The sequence below is a fragment of the Capronia coronata genome, assembly GCF_000585585.1.
Source record: "Capronia coronata CBS 617.96 chromosome Unknown acBCG-supercont1.5, whole genome shotgun sequence".
Taxonomy (NCBI): Eukaryota; Fungi; Ascomycota; class Eurotiomycetes; order Chaetothyriales; family Herpotrichiellaceae; genus Capronia; species Capronia coronata.
In genome coordinates, this window is record NW_006912897.1 from 870,321 (window position 1) to 891,925 (window position 21,605).

Here is a 21,605-nt window from a genome sequence, read left to right on the forward strand (position 1 = left end):
GACGGTTCAATTCCCGTCTGGGTCCATCCTCCACTAATCCTTGCCGGCGATCGCGCTAAGACGCGTGCAAGAGTGAGATACTCGTCTCCAACTGGATATCACAACCTTATCTTCCATTTACTACACCACCATCAGTTACACCCTATCATGTTCGCAGCATGCGCCGACGCTCGTGTCCTTCACTGTTGTGACAGCCACTACACATGACATAGGATGGACCGGTAGATCATCAGAAGGTCATTAGCCCCAACTGCTGCTGTGGCTGGCGGAAGCACAGTCGCTTCGGCATCGGCAACGGAAGTGCGCTGGCCGCCAGGGAACGTCAAACCTGGGCAAGCCGCACCAGTACAACGAATCGAAACGACCACTGCCCCTTCCCCTTCCCCGCGGCTGCAAAGCGCAAAAAGGAAGATTACTTCCCTGCTTGAATCCGTGAACTCACCCGGCAAATTCTGTACTCATGTGGTTGACGAAGACCATTGCAATCCGGGTGTGCTCGTCTTGGACTATGGCGGGATTGGGCTTCCCATAGCAGAGAGGGACTCGCAGGGTCTGATGCGGAAGTACAAAGAGCTTCAGAACGTTAAAACCGAAGGGGTCGCCGTCTTCGGAGGTGAGGGATTATCTACTTGCAATCCACGCTGGAACCTCTCTTTCAATGATCGACTGGACGCTTTAAGAAGCATATGGGCCTTGAGGACGGTGTTGAGTCTGGCTACTCGGCGCTTATCGTTGGTAGACCAGGAGCCGACATTTCTCCCTACTTACAGCGCCGGAACAAAGAGACAACATTTGCAAAGCTCATGATCACATTGCCATCCCACCACGTGGGTTCCTCGATCTCACTCAAATATGGCAGAGAAATAGAAAAGCTGCCGCTACAGCAAGGTCATCAATATGGAAGTGTTGCAGCCCTATGGCTTCTTGAAGCTGACCTCACTTGGCAGCCACCAAAGGCCGGGCACTTTGCTGCGCTTGTATTTGACATTGTGCGGCCTTCCCATAGCATTCCCACTATTTCGCCTACACTAGATGCGCCGCCAATGCTCCAGGAAGCCCTCCGAGACTACTTTACTGCTGGCTCCGGCCCGCAAATGCTCGCCTTCTGCCTGTCCAGACCTCGAAATACTGCTTGGACTGCTTCTCCGATCAACTCCAATTTGACAACCAGCGACAAAGGTCAAATCAGCTGCCTCCAGAGAGCGTGCCATGAGGACCACTATACCCTGTACCTTGCCCGGCTAGAAAGGACAGTCATTGGTCTACGCGATGGGGGTCCGCCATTCGACGACACCAGAATAGATCATCTCAGTCATATATCAGCCGACCGACACATACTCACCCAGGTGGAATCCGTGAAAGGCACTCTCATCTCTCGCAATGTCCCATTCGAGCTTCAATGCTTCGTACAAAGCGATGTGTACGATCCTACACGGGAGCCGAATTCGCGAGCAATCCTTCAGCGAGACAGCGGCGCCATGACCAAGATGAAACTATGCTCCAGAGACACGGTAAGTTCCAAGCGAGAGGATGACTAGACGAGTTGGCTGATTCTTTGCAGGTTGTCCTTATCATGGATCCGGAATATGAAGCGGACTTCCTTGTGACGCATAGCAGCGAGTTTCCTCCCGCCACGCTAGCAGACAAGATCCGACGAGCGTATAAAGCAGTGACAGATGATCCCAACGATGAGCACAAGGCAAACAGTCTTCGCCGACTCAGCAGAGCCATCGTCCGGCACATGAAGGACAAGTTCGGGCAGGTCCACTCTGACGACAAAGCGGTGAAAGCAATGGCCAAAACACTGTGCCCTGATTTGGAGGAAGATAAAAAAGTGATCCTGTTCGACCTGCTCACAGTCCTAGAACCCCCCAGAGATGACTTCGTGTTCGAATTGTTGCTAATCGCAGAGTGTACCAGTTGGGAAAGAGCAGTTTCTGAGTGAGTTTCCGGGACATGAATGTCGAACAAACAGCTGAACTGTAATCTTAGGCTCGGCCGGAGATTCTGTCGCATGCCTGACGCAGTTCGCCGCGTGGATGCAATGTTCAGTCTGCTGGACACGGTGCGAGACAGAGCACCAAGAAAGGGCACCCAACTGAAAGAATGGATAGAGGCCAACCTCCACGGACGCATTTCCGGGCTTCCTGTGATTACTCAGGAGGAACAGCTCGTGACTTCCAAAACCATAGTGCGATTCAAAAGCCTTAAGACATTTGACAGGCAAGTCATCTCAAAAAGTGAGGTGTTAAATTGACTGACATGGGCTCCAGTCTTCTTACCAAAGATCATCATCAATTTCCCCTAGGCTCCTGTATCTGGCTATTGCAGCAGATTCTGGTAGCTTCCCCTCCCTCTCGTCCGGGTCTCAGACCATGGCGGGATTCGCAGTCCTATTCGCTCCAAGAAAATGGTGTCGTTATGAGAGTCTTCATTCCTCGTCTCACAGAACGGATCTTGGAGGCATCCGCGCGAATCAGGAAAAAAGTGCGAACGAGCTCTTCGACTTGATACTTGCAGCCTCGAAAATGACATCCACATTCATTAACCGTCTCGTGGAAGCGATCAGCGGAACCGCGGCAATGGCCCATCCTAACCGCCTTCCCTCTAAATTGTTGCCGCGGGTCGTTGAACTCGCCGGAATGCTTGATACGGGCATGCCTGCACATGCGGTTGAAGGGATCCAGAACCTCGTCACCGATGTTCTCCTCAAGTTTTACATCCACGATGTCAGACTTTTCCCACAGAGGTCTATGCCAGTCAGTCGGCCTGAAGTGAAATGCGCAAGTCGTTGCGCAGACTGTGCAAGCATGAACCGCTTCCTCTCCGATCCTGTGCAGCAGATATTCCAGACTACTCATTGGTCTGGAGCAAGTTGCAACCACGTTTATAGTCAATTGTTCAACCTGCCACATCTCAAGATCGAGCATATCACCGGACCTGGCAACGCCGGTCAGCAGCTCCGAATCACCAAGATTGATCCTATCTGGGGGAGTCGCTCAGCAGATGGAACCGAGCTCGAAACCTCTATCTCGACACTCTCGGCCAAATCACGCAGTTGAAGGCCGACATGCTTGAAAGCATCACGAAAGCCAAGTTCGGATTCATAATCGCGGAAAATTGGTACGCCATGAAAGGGACTCCGTTCCATTTGGAGGCCCACGTCTGCTTGGCCGGTATGCGATTCTTCGTCTTCACCAGCCGCCCAATCCTGGACTGAATATAGCGAGCCAAGAGATTGTTTCTTTGATCACGAGTCATCTAGGTGTAGCTGTGCCCACCGCAGGGCCGTTACAGCAATATGACATCGCCGTTGTGGCGGGACCGATGCCACCTAAGGAATTTCTGAGAACAGCATTCGGTCCAAGTCGGAGGGTTATTGACAGAAAGGGCCTGCTTCATCTCATCAATACAGCGAATCTTTCAATCCACCGCCGGCAAATTCGAGATTGCAGTTCTCAAATGCACCTCCATCAGCGAGCACCTCGCAGTGGTCGAACTCAACCACACCGTGGAGAATCACGCACCATCCAAATCCGCCCACGACAAACACGCTGTCGCCATCTATCATTCAACCCACAACAGGAAGAATTAACCATCCTCAAAATCCAACCACGACAAACAAGCCGTCAACATCTACATATCTACCCACCCCTGACAAGACACCCCAAGCAAACCATTCATCCACAACTACTAGGGCGTCGCAATCTTCAAATCCACCTCCAGTGCAGAAGATCGCTCCACGACCTTCATATCTGACCCCCACGAACAAGACGTCCCCAGTTTCCAATTTGCCCACACTAGGGAAGAGCCAACTGCAACCCCCGTCCGCGACTCTGCCAAATTCTGCGCCGTTGCCGTCGTCTTCAACACCAGCACCAGCACCAGCCCAAACCATCCCACAAACAGGCGTCAAGCGTAAAGCAGACGACCTTTCTGACCCAAGCCCCCTGGGCGAGATCTCAAACATTGCCAGCCAAAACGCCAACAGGGTCGTCAGAGCGAAGCCCGAATTCGACTTTGAAGATGACGAAGACGACGAAGACGAAGAAGAAGATATATTAGAAAATCTTGCCAGATACAGAGTCAAGCAAGAGATCGAAGAGATCGACTTGACCGGCATCGACTGATTAGTCGACAGAGGGAGGGTTGAACCGGCCGATCAACCAGACCGACCGTCCATCTCTAAGATTAACCGTTCCCAGGACCGCGGTGTTGCCATTCACCACAAGACATATATCTGTCCATATATATCTATCCATACGTGTCGAATCACACGAGTATCACTCCCCGGACGGGGACCACAAATCTGTGCCAGGGCAACTACTTCATCAACATGGTCCAACCCCACACAGAGAGGACGTCCTCTGAATCTGCTACTCCTCTCATCCAGATACAACGAAGCAGAACCTTGAGCGCCACCGCTGCTGCCACGGTCTCCGTCAAATTGACCAGAAAATCTTCCCGTCGACGTTCTTTATCAGCTATCAAGAACTCGAGTCTCGACCCCAAGGAGTCTTGTCTTCCAAAGCCACCGAATGCCGTGGCTAGATCTGGCTGGGAGTTTCGAACCCTCGAACCAGCCGTCACATTCAATCCGAGACAAACATATTTCTCTCTATATCTCTATATCTCGATGTCCTCTACGTGGGGATACTCCCAGTACTGCTAGGTACCCTCGGCAACGACCAGCGAAAACCTACTATCCAAAATCCTGCTGCTCTCAACGAGCTACCTCAGGTGCTTTTCCACCGAGATGCATCACTATTACACATCTATACAGAATCAATCTTTCGATGTGATATTGACTAAGTACTTACCAGATCTCAGGAGCGTGTATTGTATCCATGGAAGGTTCAACAGGTCGATTGGCACCAACCAGAAAGGTTTACTGGTTCTCATAGGACACTACCACAAACCTAGCGAGACGATTCTCCTTCCCGCCATGGATTTATATACCTCCTATTCGTCTGATTACCTTAGTTCTACTCCACGTTTGGGAATCATGAAATGGAAATGGAGGGAAAATCTCCTCGTGTCATACTATCCATGAAATTGGTTGTACCGTGGCAATCAACTGGGAATATAAAAGGCACTCACTCACTCCCGAGATGCGCTGTCTAACATTTACTTCAACAATCAAGAGAGGCCAGACAAGACAAGATCATACAAAATCATATAGGAAACCCAATATTATGAATTGATCGATGGTTCGCTTCTGAATCCATCCGTTGCATTGATTGTCATACCGATTCACGTTCTGCATCCACCACTGGCACCACTACGCAAAAACTCCATCACTCCATCCTGGAAAACAGTTTACCGTGGCCGCGTCTGTGTCGGTATCCGCATCTGTATTTGCCGAAAAGCAAAGACAACGCCCTCGTCTCAAGGGTTAGGGGTGTGCTAGTGTAGTCAAGACACAGTCACCAGACTTTAGTTGCTGCAAAGTATACGACCGCTCTGCTGTTCTTCCCAACCATCTCCCCTTTGTTGACTTTCATCACTGCTGGCCGACGTACGTAGATCCTTCCTCCCACCGCTGCATAGCACGGCAGAGTAACAGCAGCCTCCTCTTCCGTGGTAGGTCCGACCACTTCTTCTCTCTTCTTCTCCTCTCCTGAGCGGGAACTAGTCAATCTACTTGCACCAAGCGCCTCGGTTCCTGGCACTCCAGTATCCCATTTCCCCAAGAAACCGAAATCTTAACAGGCACAGTTGTCGCTCTTCTGTTTCGCGCGCTCGGCAAGATTGATACGGGCCTCGTCTGCACGGTTGGCAGCCCCGGCCAGAGCAGCCTGGGTACCGCCGCCGGCGGCGCCTCTTGCCCCCTTCAATGACGTCTCCGGGATGGCATTGGCAATAGCAGAAAACACATCCGCAACGTTGTTCCCCGTCTTCGCGGAGGTTTCGAAGAACAAGAGCCCTTCCTCCTCGGCGTAGGATTTGGCTTCCCGGGTCGAGATCTTCCTCGCATCCCCGTTATCTGTGGGTTCCGCCTCTACAGGCTCGGCGCCTGCGTCGTCATCATCATCGGTAGCGGCCGAAGCGTCGGCGGCGCCATCGCTCTCGTCCGACGACTCGGCGCAAAGATCGAGCTTGTTGCCGACCAGGGCGATCACGATGCCCGGTGACGCCTGTCTCTGCAGTTCGGCCACCCAGTGCTTGGCTTTTATGAGGGAGGTGGGTTTGGTCAGGTCATACACGACAAGCGCCGCTTGCGCATTGCGGTAGTACATGGGTGCCAAAGAGGCAAATCGTTCCTGGCCAGCCGTGTCCCAGATCTCGAATTTGATGATCCGGTTGGGCAGGGAAATCTTCTGGGTAAGGAAGGCCGCTGTAAACAACATGTCAGTAGACGTCTTGTAGGATTGGCCGACCTTATTGCAGAGCATTGCCGCATGTAGAACTCAGTGCGAAAGCTGGGAGGGAATGCAAAAACCGACGTACCGCCAATTGTGGGCTCCTTATTTTCCTGAAAATCATTGTTGACGAATCGTAGAACGAGAGATGACTACCTCAATATGTTAGCAATTATCTTTTGCCTTATTCAATGTTTTCGCCTTCTCTTCCTGCCTCGAGCCGTCTCCGCGTGATGTGAGGATAAGGTATCACGATCTCAACTGTGAAACCACCCAATGTCCACAACGGCCGGAAGGTCTGAGGCGTTCGGGAGGGTATGGCACCAAGGCTGCAAGGAGCTATTGGACTTTGCGTCACGAATCTGCGCAACCCACCTTTCCAACGGCTGCTTCCCCTAGCAACACCAGCTTGACGCTGCTGCTAGGTTTGGGTGCCGACGACTGGTCCGCCATGCTCTGGAAGTTGTTTGCAGGTTCGGGATTGCGGATGCGCAGGAATACAACCGGTGGACGGACGCCTCGCAGGGTATGAATGTGGTCGGTTAGTTAAACGGGCAAGGAACAGTACACGCCGCTCGTAATTGTGCTTTGACTATGGCCGATCCAGCGGTGGAAGAGGTATCGATGTTGGTTGATCGAGGGTAGGTGTGCCTGGATGTATTGTGCCGGCGTTCAGGCTTGTGGAAGTCGACACTGGCTCGAAATACTGCGATTGTCGAGATGGCTGTGAGACTGCGGCTCAGCCGTATAAACCAAGAGCGTCGGATAGACTGGCAGAACTGAGGTGGTATGATGGTGCAACGGAGGATGATGGCTCAGAACAACGGACCCGAAGAATAGTAGCAGGCTTAAGTTGGATGGTGTCGCAGTGACGACGCAGCGGCGGGACCCGGCGCGCAGTTGCTGATTGCGCTGCGCTTCCATCCTAATACTCCGCACTTTGTTATTGTACGGAGGACTGTTCGCACAATAGCGTACTAATATTGTTGCTGTTCACCTGCTTATTCTTTTCTAACATGCCTAGAGAGGGATCCCCTTGGTGCAGGCTGGATAGTCCTATGCTCCTGAAGCTTCTGGTGCTTTGGGCTATGTTGCTCGGCTCGTTTCAGAATCAAGCGACAAACAGAGAGAAGTGAAATGGACCGAAGATTTGATCGCATGATTTGGGGATGATATTATTCAATTGCGTATCATGCTGAACGATTCATCGCGCTGTCGCGATGGCTCGAGAGAAGCGCTGAAAGTCAGATGTCTCCAATCGATCTATCCCACTGACATCCAGTGCAATTAGGGTAGACATGTTCTGACTGCGAATCTGCCAATGCCGCAAACCCATTCCCATCGTGATGACCCAAAGAAACTCCGAAAGAAAAATGTGACCTGAGTCATACATTCTATCACGCCGATGCCCTCCATCCATTTTGTTCACCCAGCCGCCCAAGCCCAGTCTATGGTGCAACGCCGAACGAAGAAGACTTTTGATACAGAAGTTGTGCAGGAATTGGTCATGCTGGTGATTTCCCGAGAGACAATGCGCCGCGCATGCAGGGAAACAGATCGCCGAAAACGCTCGAGAATATCCGAGAAACGTTATTTGTACAGGGTAGTCGAATAGCACAAGGGTGAATTAGGTGTTTTGGTGAAAGAAAGCTCGAAATGCTCGGTCGAAAGTCTGGGCGTCGCGTCGCCGCGGTGGAGGCTTGCGCGAGGCAGCTGGACGAAGCGCCAGAATACCGTTAGCCCATGCTGAGGGCTGCATATTGTGAGTCGACCAGCAAAGGAACGAATGGGAGACCTGCGCTGTCCAGGAGAGGTACTGCTTCTTGAAGCGCCCGGGGTGTTTTATTTTGAAGGAGGCTTCGGCTTAGGGACCCCAGTTGTGTCGTACCCACCACGGCCCATGTCGCAAGGAGCAGACGTTGATGGTGATGGTGATGATGATGAAGATGATGATGAAGTCATTGTGTCTGTTTTGGAATTGTTGAGATGCGAAGTTGTAGATAAATCGAGCCGGGAGCCTGATGGAGGCGGGCTTTTATAGACAAGAGAGTTGGCACTCACGATATGTTTTGTACTCTGCCGGTGAGAGATTGGACCAGTGAAGATTGACACAGTCAAGGATGTTGTACAGGATATTGTGTTGATCGCCCGCCTGGACGTCCTTGTAATAGGGTGTCGGGGCGAGCCAAGGGAGGGAGTGCGGCACGAGCAAAGGAGTCACGTTCGGAATTTGAGATGTTGCGCTGTCAAAAGAGACCTAGCACCAGAGTGTGTGGTTGAGGACGGACAGCGTGCGAAAGACGATCGAGGCGATTTAGTACAGGTAGTGTCTCGAGTCTCGGATGGGTGATTGCGCGCAATTGAATACTCGACCGAATCGAGCGCGCGCAGCGTTAAGGGGGGTGGATGTGTCGAGTGTCGGTGACTGCCAGAGCGGCCGGAAATTCACCGGGGGCCTGGACCGGGAATTGATCTGCGACAAGCAAAGTAAGAAAAAAGACAAGATCTGAATACTAGGAACTAAACAAAGAATGTAGAGAGGAGAGGTGCGAGAGACTGAGGGAACGTGTAACAAAAACTTTTGACACCGGGAAGGCGATCTAGATGAATTATATCAGAGGACGCAGGACACCTGCAGCTCCCCCCTTTTGGGACATGGGATTGACAGGGCGTGTTTCCAAGAGGCTGTCTTTTTTGGGTCAGGGAGCTGCAAGGCTTGCGCGCCAGGCACAGGGTGGATGCCATGAATCCCTGGATCCCTAGGTGGTGGATAACACAGAGGTGTCAGAAAAGCGGGTGGTGGGACCCGGAGGCCAGCCACGGAGACTAGAAGTGATCCCTAAGGCTAGGGAAGGGCGGATCGTGGCCAGCATGAGTCCGAGGTCGCCAGGCTGCTCGAGTCACTGCCAGTGTTGCAGGGACAGAGAAGCCGGCACGACGGTAGCCACGGCGTGAATTCTGGTCGGTCCGTAGAGGTAGGAGGTAGATAGATCCAGATGCGGATTCAGCTGGCGAAGCGCCTGATGGCGGATCCATACGACCAGGGCAATGCGCCGTCTTGTGTGTGGTTTGCCAGCTGAGACCGTGAGACGGAGAGTGTTGGTTGGTCTCGAGATGGAAAAGCAAATCAATCCTGCCTCGGTCTCTATCGAGGCACCCGATAAACATATCATTTTGTCGCGCAAGGATCTCCCACAGCAATGCCCAGGTCTGCCATCAATGTTTCCTCCGGTCCTAGCCCAGTGTCACCCTGGATATTCCCTGGGTTCGATTCGAGGACGACAATCTGACAGACAGCTAATGACGCGTTGGAAGGGCATCCGAAGTTGTATCGCTGACAGTCAACCAAGATGGCAGGGAGCCGGGGCCCGTGGAGAGGTCTTGCACCAGGTTTTGGGACTTCGGAGGATAACTCTCCAAGGGGTTCGGGAGAAGGAGAGTTCAAGGGTCGTCGTTGCAGAGGGCTTGAGCCCATATGTCCAGAGCGTCACATCGGCAGGGCCAATGAACTGGCCTGGACGAGAAAGGGAGGGTGTAGACTAAGTATGTGTCAGCGGTGCCAGGACTACGTACTGACAGTGATGTGATCATGGCGATGCTGACCAGGACCGGTAATGGGCAAAGGCAAATGATGGTCCGTCGCGGATGGCAAGCGCCGGCAAAAGCTGAGTATACACTCTGCAAACAGGCACCGGTGCCCAATAGGTTCGCAGAAGCTGAGATCACTGGGGTTTGAATCAAGGGGGCAATGTTCCAGTTGGTGACTCGCCGGTTGGACAGAAGTTGCTAAAACACATCCTCCAGATGAAGCAATACTACTGAGGTATCAGTACTAGACGACTCCGCGGATGAATATAGCGGATGTTGACGAAAAATACTAAAAACACTAGAAACATCTGGTTGCAATCATCGACTGGCACTTCGTTCACCATCACTGCATGGAAAACCATGACAACCAGTGAGTCCTCCACGGCATATCACATCTCGTGTTCCTCCCGCGCCTGCCTGGTTCGCGGTGTGTTTTATTACCCAGTTTCCCCCACCCCCCTCACCCCCCTCTCCTTCTCTTTGATATCACCGGAGTTGAAGCAATGTGAATACTCCTTTTTGAGTGCCTTTCTTCGAGGGTCCCCTGTCTATCGACATACGGCCGATGGCCCAGGATTCGAACCTCTGGCGCCAGACTAACTAACGTACGGCCCATGACTAGTGGCTATTTCCTTGGGTTGGCTGCGAGGCTGGTGCCAGTGGTACGGCACCGTTGGGGCTTTTTGGCTCTTGGAGTGACCCGTTCGTAGCCCAGCTCGTTACTTGTTCCTGACTGATTCCACACCTTGCCTTTTCCGCTTCCGCTTCGCAGCTCGGTACCTGCATAAGCGTCCGCAACGAATCGACGATCCGAAATCCGGATGCGTCGGTCGGAGTAGCGCAGCAGTTCTCCAAATGCACTCAGTTTATCTTGCTGCCAGTCTTGCTCCAGTAGGAGGAGACGTTGGGGGCGCTTTTTGACTGTCTATTGACACCTGTCAATTGTGGCAATGCCGTCAATAATAGGTATAGCGGAAGCGATTGCGAGTGTCAAAGAACTTCGGTTATCGTGCGGAAGGCAAGTCAATGGCAATCAAATCACTGCGGGATGGCGCTCAGTTGTCAGTATCGAAAGCTGATCCGGCGCTTGAAGCTTTGCTCCTCGCGTCGAGAGAGCATCTGATATAGTGTGACCCTCTCAAACCATATATTCGCGAGAAAGGCGTGGAGACGCGATGGAAGCGCACTCCGGCTCAAAACTAAGCCTAAGTGTTTACGACGTTGGTGCAATCCATCCCTGAAGCTGTGTGCCAGTGCCTGCGATGATCAAAACAGGAGATGATGCCTTTGGAGAAAAAGCTTGAAGCGCAGTCTGACTCAGCTACCGCAGGTCAACACCACCACTGGCATTGCACTCCCACCACTGAGAGTTTGACTCGAACTCAGCCGCAGCTCACTTCCGTGGACTTCTTTCTTCTACGCACCTCATGTCGATGCCTTAACACTACGGATGTGTCTTCTCGTCCGCTCCCGTTTCCGCGACGGCTCTCATGTACCTACTCAACAAGCAGTATCTGTCAGAGTTGTTGCTTCAACAGCCGATCGACTTGGTCAACATACCGTCCATCTATCAGAAAATATCTACAGCCTCTCTGATAGAGCCCATCTACCATCGCAGACAGCGGATTGCCCCATCTTCCGGGAGTTACGGCCCGCCTCCAAACAGTCTAGCTGGTCGCAAATTGCTATCTCCTGAGGCCGCTCCCGGTCTCCATTTGCGGATCTTCCCTGTGAGCTAGAAACCCGCTAGAAACCGGGAAATGGCCTTTGGCTTCCGCCCGCTGCTTAGCACCAGAGCCTCCAAACGATACTTCAGCCACGACTAACAATACGCCAGAAAATCGTGAGCACGCGTAAGGACCGAACACGGCGCTACCTTGAGACCTAACGCGTCAGCGGATGGTCGCCGTCTCTCGAAGCAGTACGCAGGATTAAGACATGGTCAGGGTCTAGAAATTTGGCCTATTCAGTTGCAGGCTACCTACATCCCAGCTGTTGTGTGGTAGACGCGTCGAATTGATCGTTGATCCGAGGTGGCACAATCTCATGCTCCTCCAGCCTTCTGGGAGTCGTTGTGACACGTTTCATACAGGGTGTGTCCAACATTTCATGCAGCCACTACCACCTCGATAATACGCCGTAGTGAGCGGTTGCATTGAGTCAACGGGTCCCCGTTGGTTAAGGCTGCTGTGGAAATCCCCAGTCGAAATTAAGTGCATGTGGCGGACAAGGGACTTTACAAGGCTTCCACACACTAGGCGTTTGTTTGCACAGCTCCATCACCCGAGCCACGCCAGTGGAATGGTATCCGCGGCTCCCACTCACGCTCTTTCCTGATGTCCCTAGCTGGCGAAAGGCAGGCAAATCATTACCCGACTTATACACACTGACTCAAGATTGACTACATACGACTAGATTGTCACAACAGCGGTGACACTTCTTCACGGATCCCCAAGTTGCCCTCCGCGTCTGGGCTTAGGGAAGTTCGAATCAGATCTCATTCGATACTCAAGCACTTCCGCTTGAGACTCGCATCACCAAAATGGGAAAAGAAGATTCGGCGCCAGGATTCGATCGAGCAGCCGGATAGCAAGGGGTTGAGCTTCCGGGCCCGGCCGCTCCCCTGCAAGTGTGAACTGCCTACCTTGGCTCACCGGGATCGTTGGCCATCTTTCTGATCATGTTCGGCGTTGGCTGCTGGGTCTTCTCCAGAAGGCCATCAGTTTGATCTCGGAAATTATCTGGACAGCAGCCCAAGAGGTCCTAGGCGCTGTGTACCTGCATTAGCCTGCGCCCAAAGCTGCAAGGTTGTTGCTCCCCGTTGTACGGATGCGCCATAAGCCATGGTCATCCACCAGCCAAGTAGGTGGCTTTGGTCTTGCATAACCGAGTATGCCCAGGTCCACGGAACAAATGTCGCGCTTCCCACGACGGCTGTTCGACTGCCCACAAGCATCTCGCTTCAAAGGTGCCGATATAAAGGAAGACGCAGTCACGAACCTAGTCGATCTCCTTGGAGGCCAGGAACAGAAAAATGGTTTGGCGAGCTCCGTCTATCCCTAAGGCAACCGACTTGCAGCAGCCATGCCATGCCTTTCCGTTGAGCCGCTGTGAAACATGGTCCGATATCAAAGCACCCGGTTCGAACCTGCTGTCTGACGCGTCTGTTCCGAGTCTCGGAAGACCGCCTGGACCATTCTCTCAAGTAACCCATCATCGTTGGACATGCTGCCGGTATATTTGGAAGATCCAATGTACTTGACAGCGGCCAATCTGCTGTCAAGGTACCTGTTGCAAGACTGGAATACATGACACGTCCAAATTCTCCTCCCCTCGCCTCTGGCTGATCGTTCTGATTCTGACTGACGTCCCAACGACTTCTGTGGGTTTGCTTATCCATTCCTGGCCACATTTCCCTGCCTCGTCCTATTGCTCTCGGATCGGCACGCCAGTCCTGACAAGGTAGATTATTCGCAGCACCATACTATACCCGCGAGGAGGAACTGCGCAAGACACTCTGGTAACACCCAGAGACGGTAAAATCTCAAGTCCATCTGGCCTGAAGGTACTTGTCTGGCCTGAATGTGCGAAGTACCTTCAGACCAAGTACGTACTGTGCTCCTTGGCTCACGCGACTTGATCAGAGACATCGGTCACCGATGCATCTCATCCTACAGCAGCTAGGAGAATACCTTCTGTCGGACTGCAAAGCAGCTCTCACAGTCCCGGGCTGACGAATCTTGGATATAATGTCCGCGTCAGGATCTCACCAGACGTCGTTGACACTTCCTCGATTCACGATCTACACTAAACAGGTAGGCAGGTGATCCGAGGGTCAATGAGGGACTTGAAAGATCCATGTAGCTTGGGGTATGGGCTATCGTCCCATTCAACGTTCCTAGACCTGGAAGACTTGCTCCCTTGCGCATCCGTACATAATTGCTTGGGTCGGCAACATCGTGCATACATTACGGCACACTGCCAGAGATGCATCCTCAATGGCCATTGACAAAGACAAGTTGGAATGCTGTGGCTAACAGCATGATACAGCCAATTGATTCTCATTGCTTCTGAGATGCAGACGGAACCCGAAGAGGACTCACAGGTACTCAGAAACTCGGTTTACTTAATACCCCTGCCCACAAGCCCATTGCTGTTCTCTCCCTTATGGTACTTCTTCCGGTCACCCGGACAATACCACTTTACGGTGCGCGGCGGAAGTTCCACCAAACCAACACATTCCATGTGGAACCACTGCCCATAGTCACACTGTAAGAATCTCATGTTAGTAAAGGTGACAACCTTATGGATTGTGGATAGAAGGTGAGGCAAAACGGAGCAGATAATCGGACTGCGGTAGGTATCCAAGTATAGAGGACGGCTTACCTTCTCATCCATCTCGCAACAGATCATCTCACCCCAGCTGACGTCTCCGCACACACAGTATCGCTCTTCATCCGGATCGACAATCTCCTGCCGGCCATCGACATCGATGCGAATTTGCGGCACATCCGGTGAGGCCGCCGTGGACGCTGCCAGAGCTGCCGGTTTAGGAGTCGACTTTTGCTGTTTCGCCGGCTTGGTTCGACGCTTGCTCACACTCACAGCGGCTCCACCGTCCTGGCTTGACTGCATCACCGTCCCGGGCGCATCACGCTTGCTGCGTCGACTCGCTGCGGTAGCCGCGCCAGAGGCGCTTTTCGGGCTCGCTTCGAGTGCTGGGGTCTTTGCGCCTACGACCGACGGAGTCGCGGATGCGTGCCCACTTGATCGTAGCGGTTGTGGTTCTGCCGATGCAGCGGTGGATCGCCTTGACGGTGGTCTCGAAGATACCGGAGGGGGCGACTCAATCTTGGGCGCCACCGACGCGCGTTGGACGCTTCCTGCTCGCGTCGCTGGAGCTGGAGTAGGGGTCTTGGATGGTTGCGAGTTGGCCGTAGATACTGTCAGTTTCAGTGGGATTTTGATGGTGCCTGCGCTCATGCGCGGCGGCGGTTCACTGCCGGCTGAAGTTGGTGCAGATGGCACAACTTCATGGGGACTCGGTGCTAGCGGCGATGGCTTAACTCCAGTCTTCTGCTTTTTCCTTGCTGCATCAGGCTCCGCGAGCGGAGAATTGGACGATGCAGGGATGTCTTCCGCTTTCCGCTTTCTCGAAGCTTTGTCGGTCGGTTTTTTCCCGGCGGCAACCGGTCTGTTGGTGCTGGGCGTACTGGCACTCCGGCTCAGAGAAGCAAGGGCTGACGCGAAAGGCGTGGTAAACAGCGTGCGAAATTTCGAGCCAATATCCCCGAGCCGTCGAGCAGCAAGTTCGGCCTCCTGAGCGGCAAGTGCTGCTTGTGAACGGGCTGGGTCTGGCTTTTTGTCTTTCTTCGACTCACTCCTCCTCACGGGCTTCGGCTTTGGCGCAGGAGTGGCAGTGTGTGCAGGTCCTGCAACTGACACGGTGGCAGCCTCTGACCTTGACTCCTTTTCGAACTCATGGCTCGGCTCGTCGCCCCTCTCTGCCTTGCCCGTAGTATCCGGCTGCTCGATTTTGTCCAGAGCCTCCACATTGTCAATCTTGGCTGATTTCTCAACTTTCTCAATCTTGGGGTTCAGGCGTTCGACGCTATCGATGTCGATGAAGGATGTCCCATTTGCTTGGGCTTCCGCCCGGGCTCGGTAGTAGTTCTCCCAACCTCGCCCACGATCGGCGAGTTCCCGTCTGATCATAACATCACTAGGCTCCCAATTGTGGTTCTTCTTCATCTTCTTTCTAAGCTTATACATCTCGTACTCCGTCAGGTGTGTCCAAGGTTTGTACTTGCTTCCTATTTCGGCATCTTCAGGTGGCGGAGTAGGTTTGCGATATGTCTCAGTGGTTTCTCGCACCGACCGAGCCTTCTCTGCTGCTGGGGAGGAGCGATCCCTAGCTTGCGGTGTGGATGCGGGTGGCTTCGGTTGCTTGAATTTGAGCACTGGCCGTGGAGGAGAGGGAGGAGGCGGGGATTCCCAGTCTGAGACCTCCGTGCTTGCAATGGGCGAATCCGGATCGTAAGGCGGCATAACCTCCCCCGGGACGGTCACACGTCGGCCGCGAGGTCGCTTGAGTATGGCAGAGGCGACTGCACTTCCCCGAGGAGGAAGCAGAGTTAGTCTGGTTGAAGTCCCATTCTCGAGCTTCCTGCCGCTGCGAGAGCGTTTGCCCTGTGCTGGCGCCTGAGGCTGAGGACTTGGATCGCGTGACGGCGGCTTTGGAATCGCATGTAACTTGGCTATAATGCTCTTCAATCTATTCTGATGTCTATCGACCACGTCGAACATTCGGCATGCTTCTGCAAAGGCAGACTCTCTCGCGTTTAATGCATGGTCCAAGTGTGTAGATATCTGTAGGGATAATTCGTGCGCATCTGGGCGAGCCGCAGGTGCAATGGAAGGAAGAGATCCGTAGGTCTTTGTAAGATCGTTCACGGCGTCGGCATCATCGACGTATCTTTCGTCCAGACCCCGGATCAGAGTAAGGGATCGAATAAGATCAGAGGGGAGGTATTCGGTGTAATCAAGGAAATCTGTGACGGCGGCCTGCGCATCGGGGTCGACAGCACGGTCGCTGGCAATCTCTGCCATTGTCACCATCGAGGCTGATTGTTACCTTGGACGGCGCATCGACTCGGTCGGTATAGGAGGATGGAGAGACGTTGGATAGAACAGATGATTTCGCCTTCTGGGTGGCACTCTTGGTAGCCGGAACAATGCTCGATGACTTAGTAGGCCACCATGTTCGAGGCACTTCGTGAATGAATATCGATGTGGTCTACAGTTCACTTTCTCCGCAAGTTGGCTTGTTTGTCCTGCCCACTTGATTTGACGCGCATGCTCAACAATCTACGTCCTCGCGAAGTCAAGGCGGTGACGACTGGCAGAATGACGCAGGCACGTGATAGCGAGAATTGATTACATAATTCATCTTCAAGGCTCGTCACGGGTTGAAGCAGTCAAGAAATCCATCCCTTCGCACTTCTTTGAGACTTCATCCTTCTCGACACGCGAGTTCACTCCATCAAAGAAATGTTTGCATGGTGCCAGTGACAAAGGTGCCCGGCTGGTAAGAGAATTACATGTCTTCCGCCACTGCAATTCCTCCTTGTGTATTGCCTGAGTGAACAAACAGTGAATTGGTTTGATCTTCACAACTGCCCACCTTCCTTGCTCGCCTGCTTGCCTGATACACGTCCCTACCCGCTTCATAATCTACCTACTGTTCTTTCTTTCACCTCATTATCCTATTCATTCATCCTTGGCCACACTCTACCCTCCGAGGTACTTCATACTCGTCTCATGAGGTATCGGGAGATATCACATGTGCCTATGCCTTTTGTTCAGCGCAACCCATTTTCAAGAGCACACGGTTCCCTTCGCTTCCCTTCTCTCGTTGCAGCAAATAAGGTGCTGAGTTCGTAAATCTGATCTCATTCTCGGAAGTAACTCACTTTCAAGCAGAATCGAAGCAACCGTATCTCATCAGATCAAGCCCTGACAAGATGGCCAACCCGTCAGGCACCGCCGCGCGTGATCGCCTGAATCAGCTATTTGCTGGTCAATCCAGGCCAAGTCCTCCTCCTGCTGATCAACGACATTTCTCTGAGCTAGAACTCGAGAAGAAGAAAGTTGAAGATCATCAATCGTGGACCATTCCTCCAACTGCTCAGTATCCTCGGCAGGTCAAATCACCACCACAACCTACGAGGAACGTCGATTGCCTTACCAGCTCTGATGAAGACGACTATGTCTCGGCGTTCAAACCAAAAGTCTCCATGAAGTCTCCGTCTGAAAAGCCTGGAAGACCTAAGGGCAATATCGGGGACTCCCACTCTGAAGGCATGGCACACATGGAATATTTTCCGAACGGCAAGGTGTCGTCCAAGCTCAAAGCAAAGGATGATGCGTCAATGGAAGATGAGCCCGAGGTCTATGACGCTGCTTTGCCGGCCTCAGATGTACAAGGACATCCCGCTACCGGTCACTTCTGCCAATTCTCCCTCGCAGCAAAATTTCCATACAAGTACATGAATGACAGCAACGATAGAGTTTCGAGACGCTTCTTCGCTCAAAACAAGTTCTACGAGAGGACATGGGATCTGTAAGTGATTCTATCATTGTTGGCAAAAGAGAGGCCATCCTGGTCTTGCTGCTAGTTTGATGACTTCTTCCTTCGACCATAACTAACTTTGCGCCCACAGTTACTATCTCAATCCACCGTATACAACGAGTGCAAAGCCTATACTGCTAGTCCCCCATGCACAGTGTCAAAAACTCGTCGACGAAATTGGTGATACATTCAAGATACCAGTGTCAGTGCCAGAGTCCCCCTTCACTCTGACATTTTACGACGATGGCACGCCACAGCCGAAGTTTCTGGGCACATCCAGGTCACGGGAAAAAGCCGGGAAACTCCAGGACTCCATCCCTGCAGCGCCAGTGGAGCATGGTGAGTGCCCAGACGATGCAACACCTGATGTGAAACGGCGTTTTGCTGCCTTCCGACAATTATGTTCAGACGCCCTCGCAGCGAACAAGAAAAAGGGCTCCATTGTCAAGAAGAAGAAGGGAGAAGAGGATCGCTTGCTCACAGTTCGGGATTGGTATTCGCAATTAAGGAGGTCCCAGAGATACTTTGGACTGCGGCCGAAGGCCGGCCAAGTCAAGCACCCAGACCCGGATCTGCCATGGTCTGAACAAGAGCAGTTCCGGCGTCAACAACTTAGGAAAGCTCAGGTGGTTCTGGATCCGTTAGATGTCACTCGACCAGCGCCATATCCCTTCGAGAAAGAGCCAGTAGTTGTCTCGGTCGACATCGAATCCTACGAACGGGACCACAGACTTATCACCGAGATCGGAGTCAGTACTCTGGACACTCTAGACCTTATTGGACTCCCTCCCGGTCCAGGAGGTAAGAATTGGACCAGCCAGATCCGCTCAAGGCATTTCAGAATTCAAGGTCGGGAGCATTTTGTCAACAGAGACTTCTGTGTGGGAAATCCTGATGCCTTCCAATTCGGGCGATCTGAGTTTGTACCCCTTCCCGAAGCTGCTGCTAAGTTAGACAGCTGTTTTGAATGGCCGTTCTCTGTCCAGTTCAAGCATCCCGGATGGTCGGATACGTGGACTTCTGGGCAAGCCAGTCCAACAGGCGAGCATGTTCATTCCAAGACGCTTTCGCCAAGCTCTGACGGTGTGAGTATTGGCCCATCAAACAGCGAGCAAGCTGAAGCCAGTCGGGCTGCGGTCGCGAGTGTATTGGAAGGGATCAGCGGTGCGGATGCCACCAAGCTCGCTATCGACCTAAGTCAGGAAAATCGACCGGATCCAGCGATCCTTCAAAAAGGTCCCAAGGAGCGTAATGTTATCCTTCTTGGCCACGATATTCGCAGCGATCTCGACTACATGCGGACGTTGGGCAGCAAAGTATTTGCACCATCCCGTGGAGCATATCCTGTTGCAGCCATGGGAATGATAGGATCTGACGAAGGCCCTATCAAGATCTTGGCTTCCATCATCGAGGCTTTGGACACTGCACCCTTGTACAGAGTCCTCAAGCAGGAGACCCAAACCCGCAGCCTCTCGTCCATCTTGAACGACCTTGAAGTCCCTTGCTATTTCTTGCACAACGGCGGCAATGATGCCCGATACACTATGGAAGCGCTGATCGCGATGATTCTCAGAGCCAGGTTGGAGGAGGACAAACTCCAAAAGGAAGAGGATGGCATCGCAGCAAAAAGCACGGGAGAAGCATTGGACGATCCGGCAATCACCAAAGTGCCAGAGGAATCTGCAGGGCATGGGCCTTCTACGCCGAGATCAAGGTCAGGAAATGTGCGGCGGCATGAAGGGGTGTTTGCCACGAGCCTTCCCACCATGGCTGAGGTCGACGACTTTGAAGCAGCCATTCTAGCGGAATCGGGCTCCGAGGCATCTCCTCCTCGCCAACTCGACTTGGGAATCAGCGCCCTTGCCGAGCGGTTGAAGCTGGATCCTAAAGTGGATGAGGAAGAACCAAAACGCCCCTTCTAGGCTGACAAAGTGGAGAGGCGAGAGGATATGTGGATGCGGAACCGAGGCAGTCAAAACATCTGAGCACATCGGGAGAGGCAGGTTCGATATAATGGTTCGGAAGTAAGAAAATCAGCTTGAGAACCATTGCCAGCACACAACGACACTGGCTACGTGGGGAGCGAGCTCGTTTTAAAAAGCAGCGGCGAAGATAAAGCGCTGGACGGAGGGAAATGCATTTGCTGAGTGCAAAGGCGGCCACGCGGCAAATGCTGCATTTCTGAAATATTGATATCCAATAAAAGCCTTTGATCCCTATGTATTCCCATGCAAGCCAACGCCAACTCCAGTCCACACGCCGATATTTTTCTTGCGCACTTGAAAGCGAAGCTCACCAACTCGCTTTCTTCACGCCAGGAATGTTACCTTCCAGCGCATTCAACCGGAATTGAAACTGCAAGACCTCTGATTAGCGAGTGTGGAGGAGGCAGACAATCGGCGCAATCAGCCCTCAACCATATCGGAGGCAAGGTATATAACACGCGATGACCTCCGGCATGGTTTGGCGACCGAGGCCCCTGGATTTGAGACTTACCCGACCCATTCTAAATGCTCTTAACACACTCCTGCCCACACCACCCATGGTACATCTGTTCTTAATCTGCGTCGGTCGGGTGTAGCAGCTCGTCTGGGCCAACTGGAGTTGGGCCTGAGTGCGCATTCGCTGCGGGAGAGAGGTGTTTCGGATGATATAGCGTAACGCTTGTCTGAATATGCGGGAAGAGAAGTTAGATATGTTATCCTCAATTCTTGCATTTCCTCTCTTTTCCAAGTGCGTCTTCCCCTTCTGGAATTCCGAACTCTTCAAGCTCTTTCCCAAAGGAGGCGGTTCCAATTTCATTTTTTTCATTTCTTCCAAGGGAGGGCGGGGACGCTACCTTTGAGGCTCGAACTGCTCGTAGGCTTTCCGCTTGGTGTGGTCGCGGATGACTTTGATGTTGACGAAGCCGCCCAGGTCGAGCTTCTTCGCTCGGAAGGCACTCGCCATGGGGAGAGGAGGTTGCTGCGGGACACTTTCTCGCTTGCTCGTTTATATCGAGTTTGGAGAGGTTGATGTGTTCTGGCAGTTGACTGCATGCGACTTGCTCAAAGCGAGGGCAATACTCCCACGTCCAGTCCTAGAGCCTTGTATCGACCTCAAGTTCAAGTCGTCCGAGTCGGTCATTGAACTTTCGCAGTTTCGCAGGCCTTGGCGGTCACGTGTCGAGATGCCTCGAGGCCGTACGGTGTATTATTAGGTATTGAGGTGGCAGCTCGTCCTCGTCTACCACGTTGATCTCCCGCCAGTGGCCGCAGCTTGGGAGCAGCACCGCGATTTGTGGCACGCCCATCCCATTCAATTCAAGTTCCTACCCATGCTGTGCATATCCCACTTTGCGGTACCTGATCTGACACAAGGATGAACCTTCGACGCTCATGATTGCAGGATCGTATTCGCGAGGACTCTGAGTCACTAGCCAAGGAGCTTGCCATGTGTATGGCACCACCGAATGTCGCCCTTCTCACAATCAATGCTTTTGCCGACTGCCATACTAGTACGAGGCGCATTGCATGACTCACGCC

General features: G+C 52.8%; 5 protein-coding genes across 5 annotated transcripts; 2 read left to right on the forward strand and 3 right to left on the reverse strand.

Annotated features, from left to right (window-relative positions):
* Positions 1–686: 686 nt before the first annotated feature.
* Positions 687–4,130, forward strand: A1O1_05984 (uncharacterized protein; the record flags this gene model as incomplete). Its single annotated transcript, XM_007726866.1, has 5 exons — positions 687–1,511; positions 1,562–1,941; positions 1,993–2,191; positions 2,274–2,729; positions 3,774–4,130. The coding sequence occupies 5 exons, from the start codon at positions 687–689 to the stop codon at positions 4,128–4,130; spliced, it is 2,217 nt and encodes a 738-aa protein (XP_007725056.1).
* A 1,575-nt stretch (positions 4,131–5,705) lies between these two features.
* Positions 5,706–6,395, reverse strand: A1O1_05985 (rab family, other; the record flags this gene model as incomplete). The annotated part of the gene is made up of 1 exon (XM_007726867.1): positions 5,706–6,395. One exon carries the CDS (start codon positions 6,393–6,395, stop codon positions 5,706–5,708), a length of 690 nt encoding a protein of 229 aa, XP_007725057.1.
* A 7,677-nt stretch (positions 6,396–14,072) lies between these two features.
* A1O1_05986 (uncharacterized protein) lies at positions 14,073–16,559 on the reverse strand (the record flags this gene model as incomplete). The annotated part of the gene is made up of 2 exons (XM_007726868.1): positions 14,073–14,219; positions 14,337–16,559. 2 exons carry the CDS (start codon positions 16,557–16,559, stop codon positions 14,073–14,075), a joined length of 2,370 nt encoding a protein of 789 aa, XP_007725058.1.
* A 914-nt stretch (positions 16,560–17,473) lies between these two features.
* Positions 17,474–20,003, forward strand: A1O1_05987 (uncharacterized protein; the record flags this gene model as incomplete). The annotated part of the gene is made up of 2 exons (XM_007726869.1): positions 17,474–18,072; positions 18,173–20,003. 2 exons carry the CDS (start codon positions 17,474–17,476, stop codon positions 20,001–20,003), a joined length of 2,430 nt encoding a protein of 809 aa, XP_007725059.1.
* Positions 20,004–20,373: 370 nt separating this feature from the next.
* Positions 20,374–21,030, reverse strand: A1O1_05988 (uncharacterized protein; the record flags this gene model as incomplete). Its single annotated transcript, XM_007726870.1, has 3 exons — positions 20,374–20,436; positions 20,578–20,749; positions 20,921–21,030. The coding sequence occupies 3 exons, from the start codon at positions 21,028–21,030 to the stop codon at positions 20,374–20,376; spliced, it is 345 nt and encodes a 114-aa protein (XP_007725060.1).
* Between the last annotated feature and the right edge of the window lie 575 nt (positions 21,031–21,605).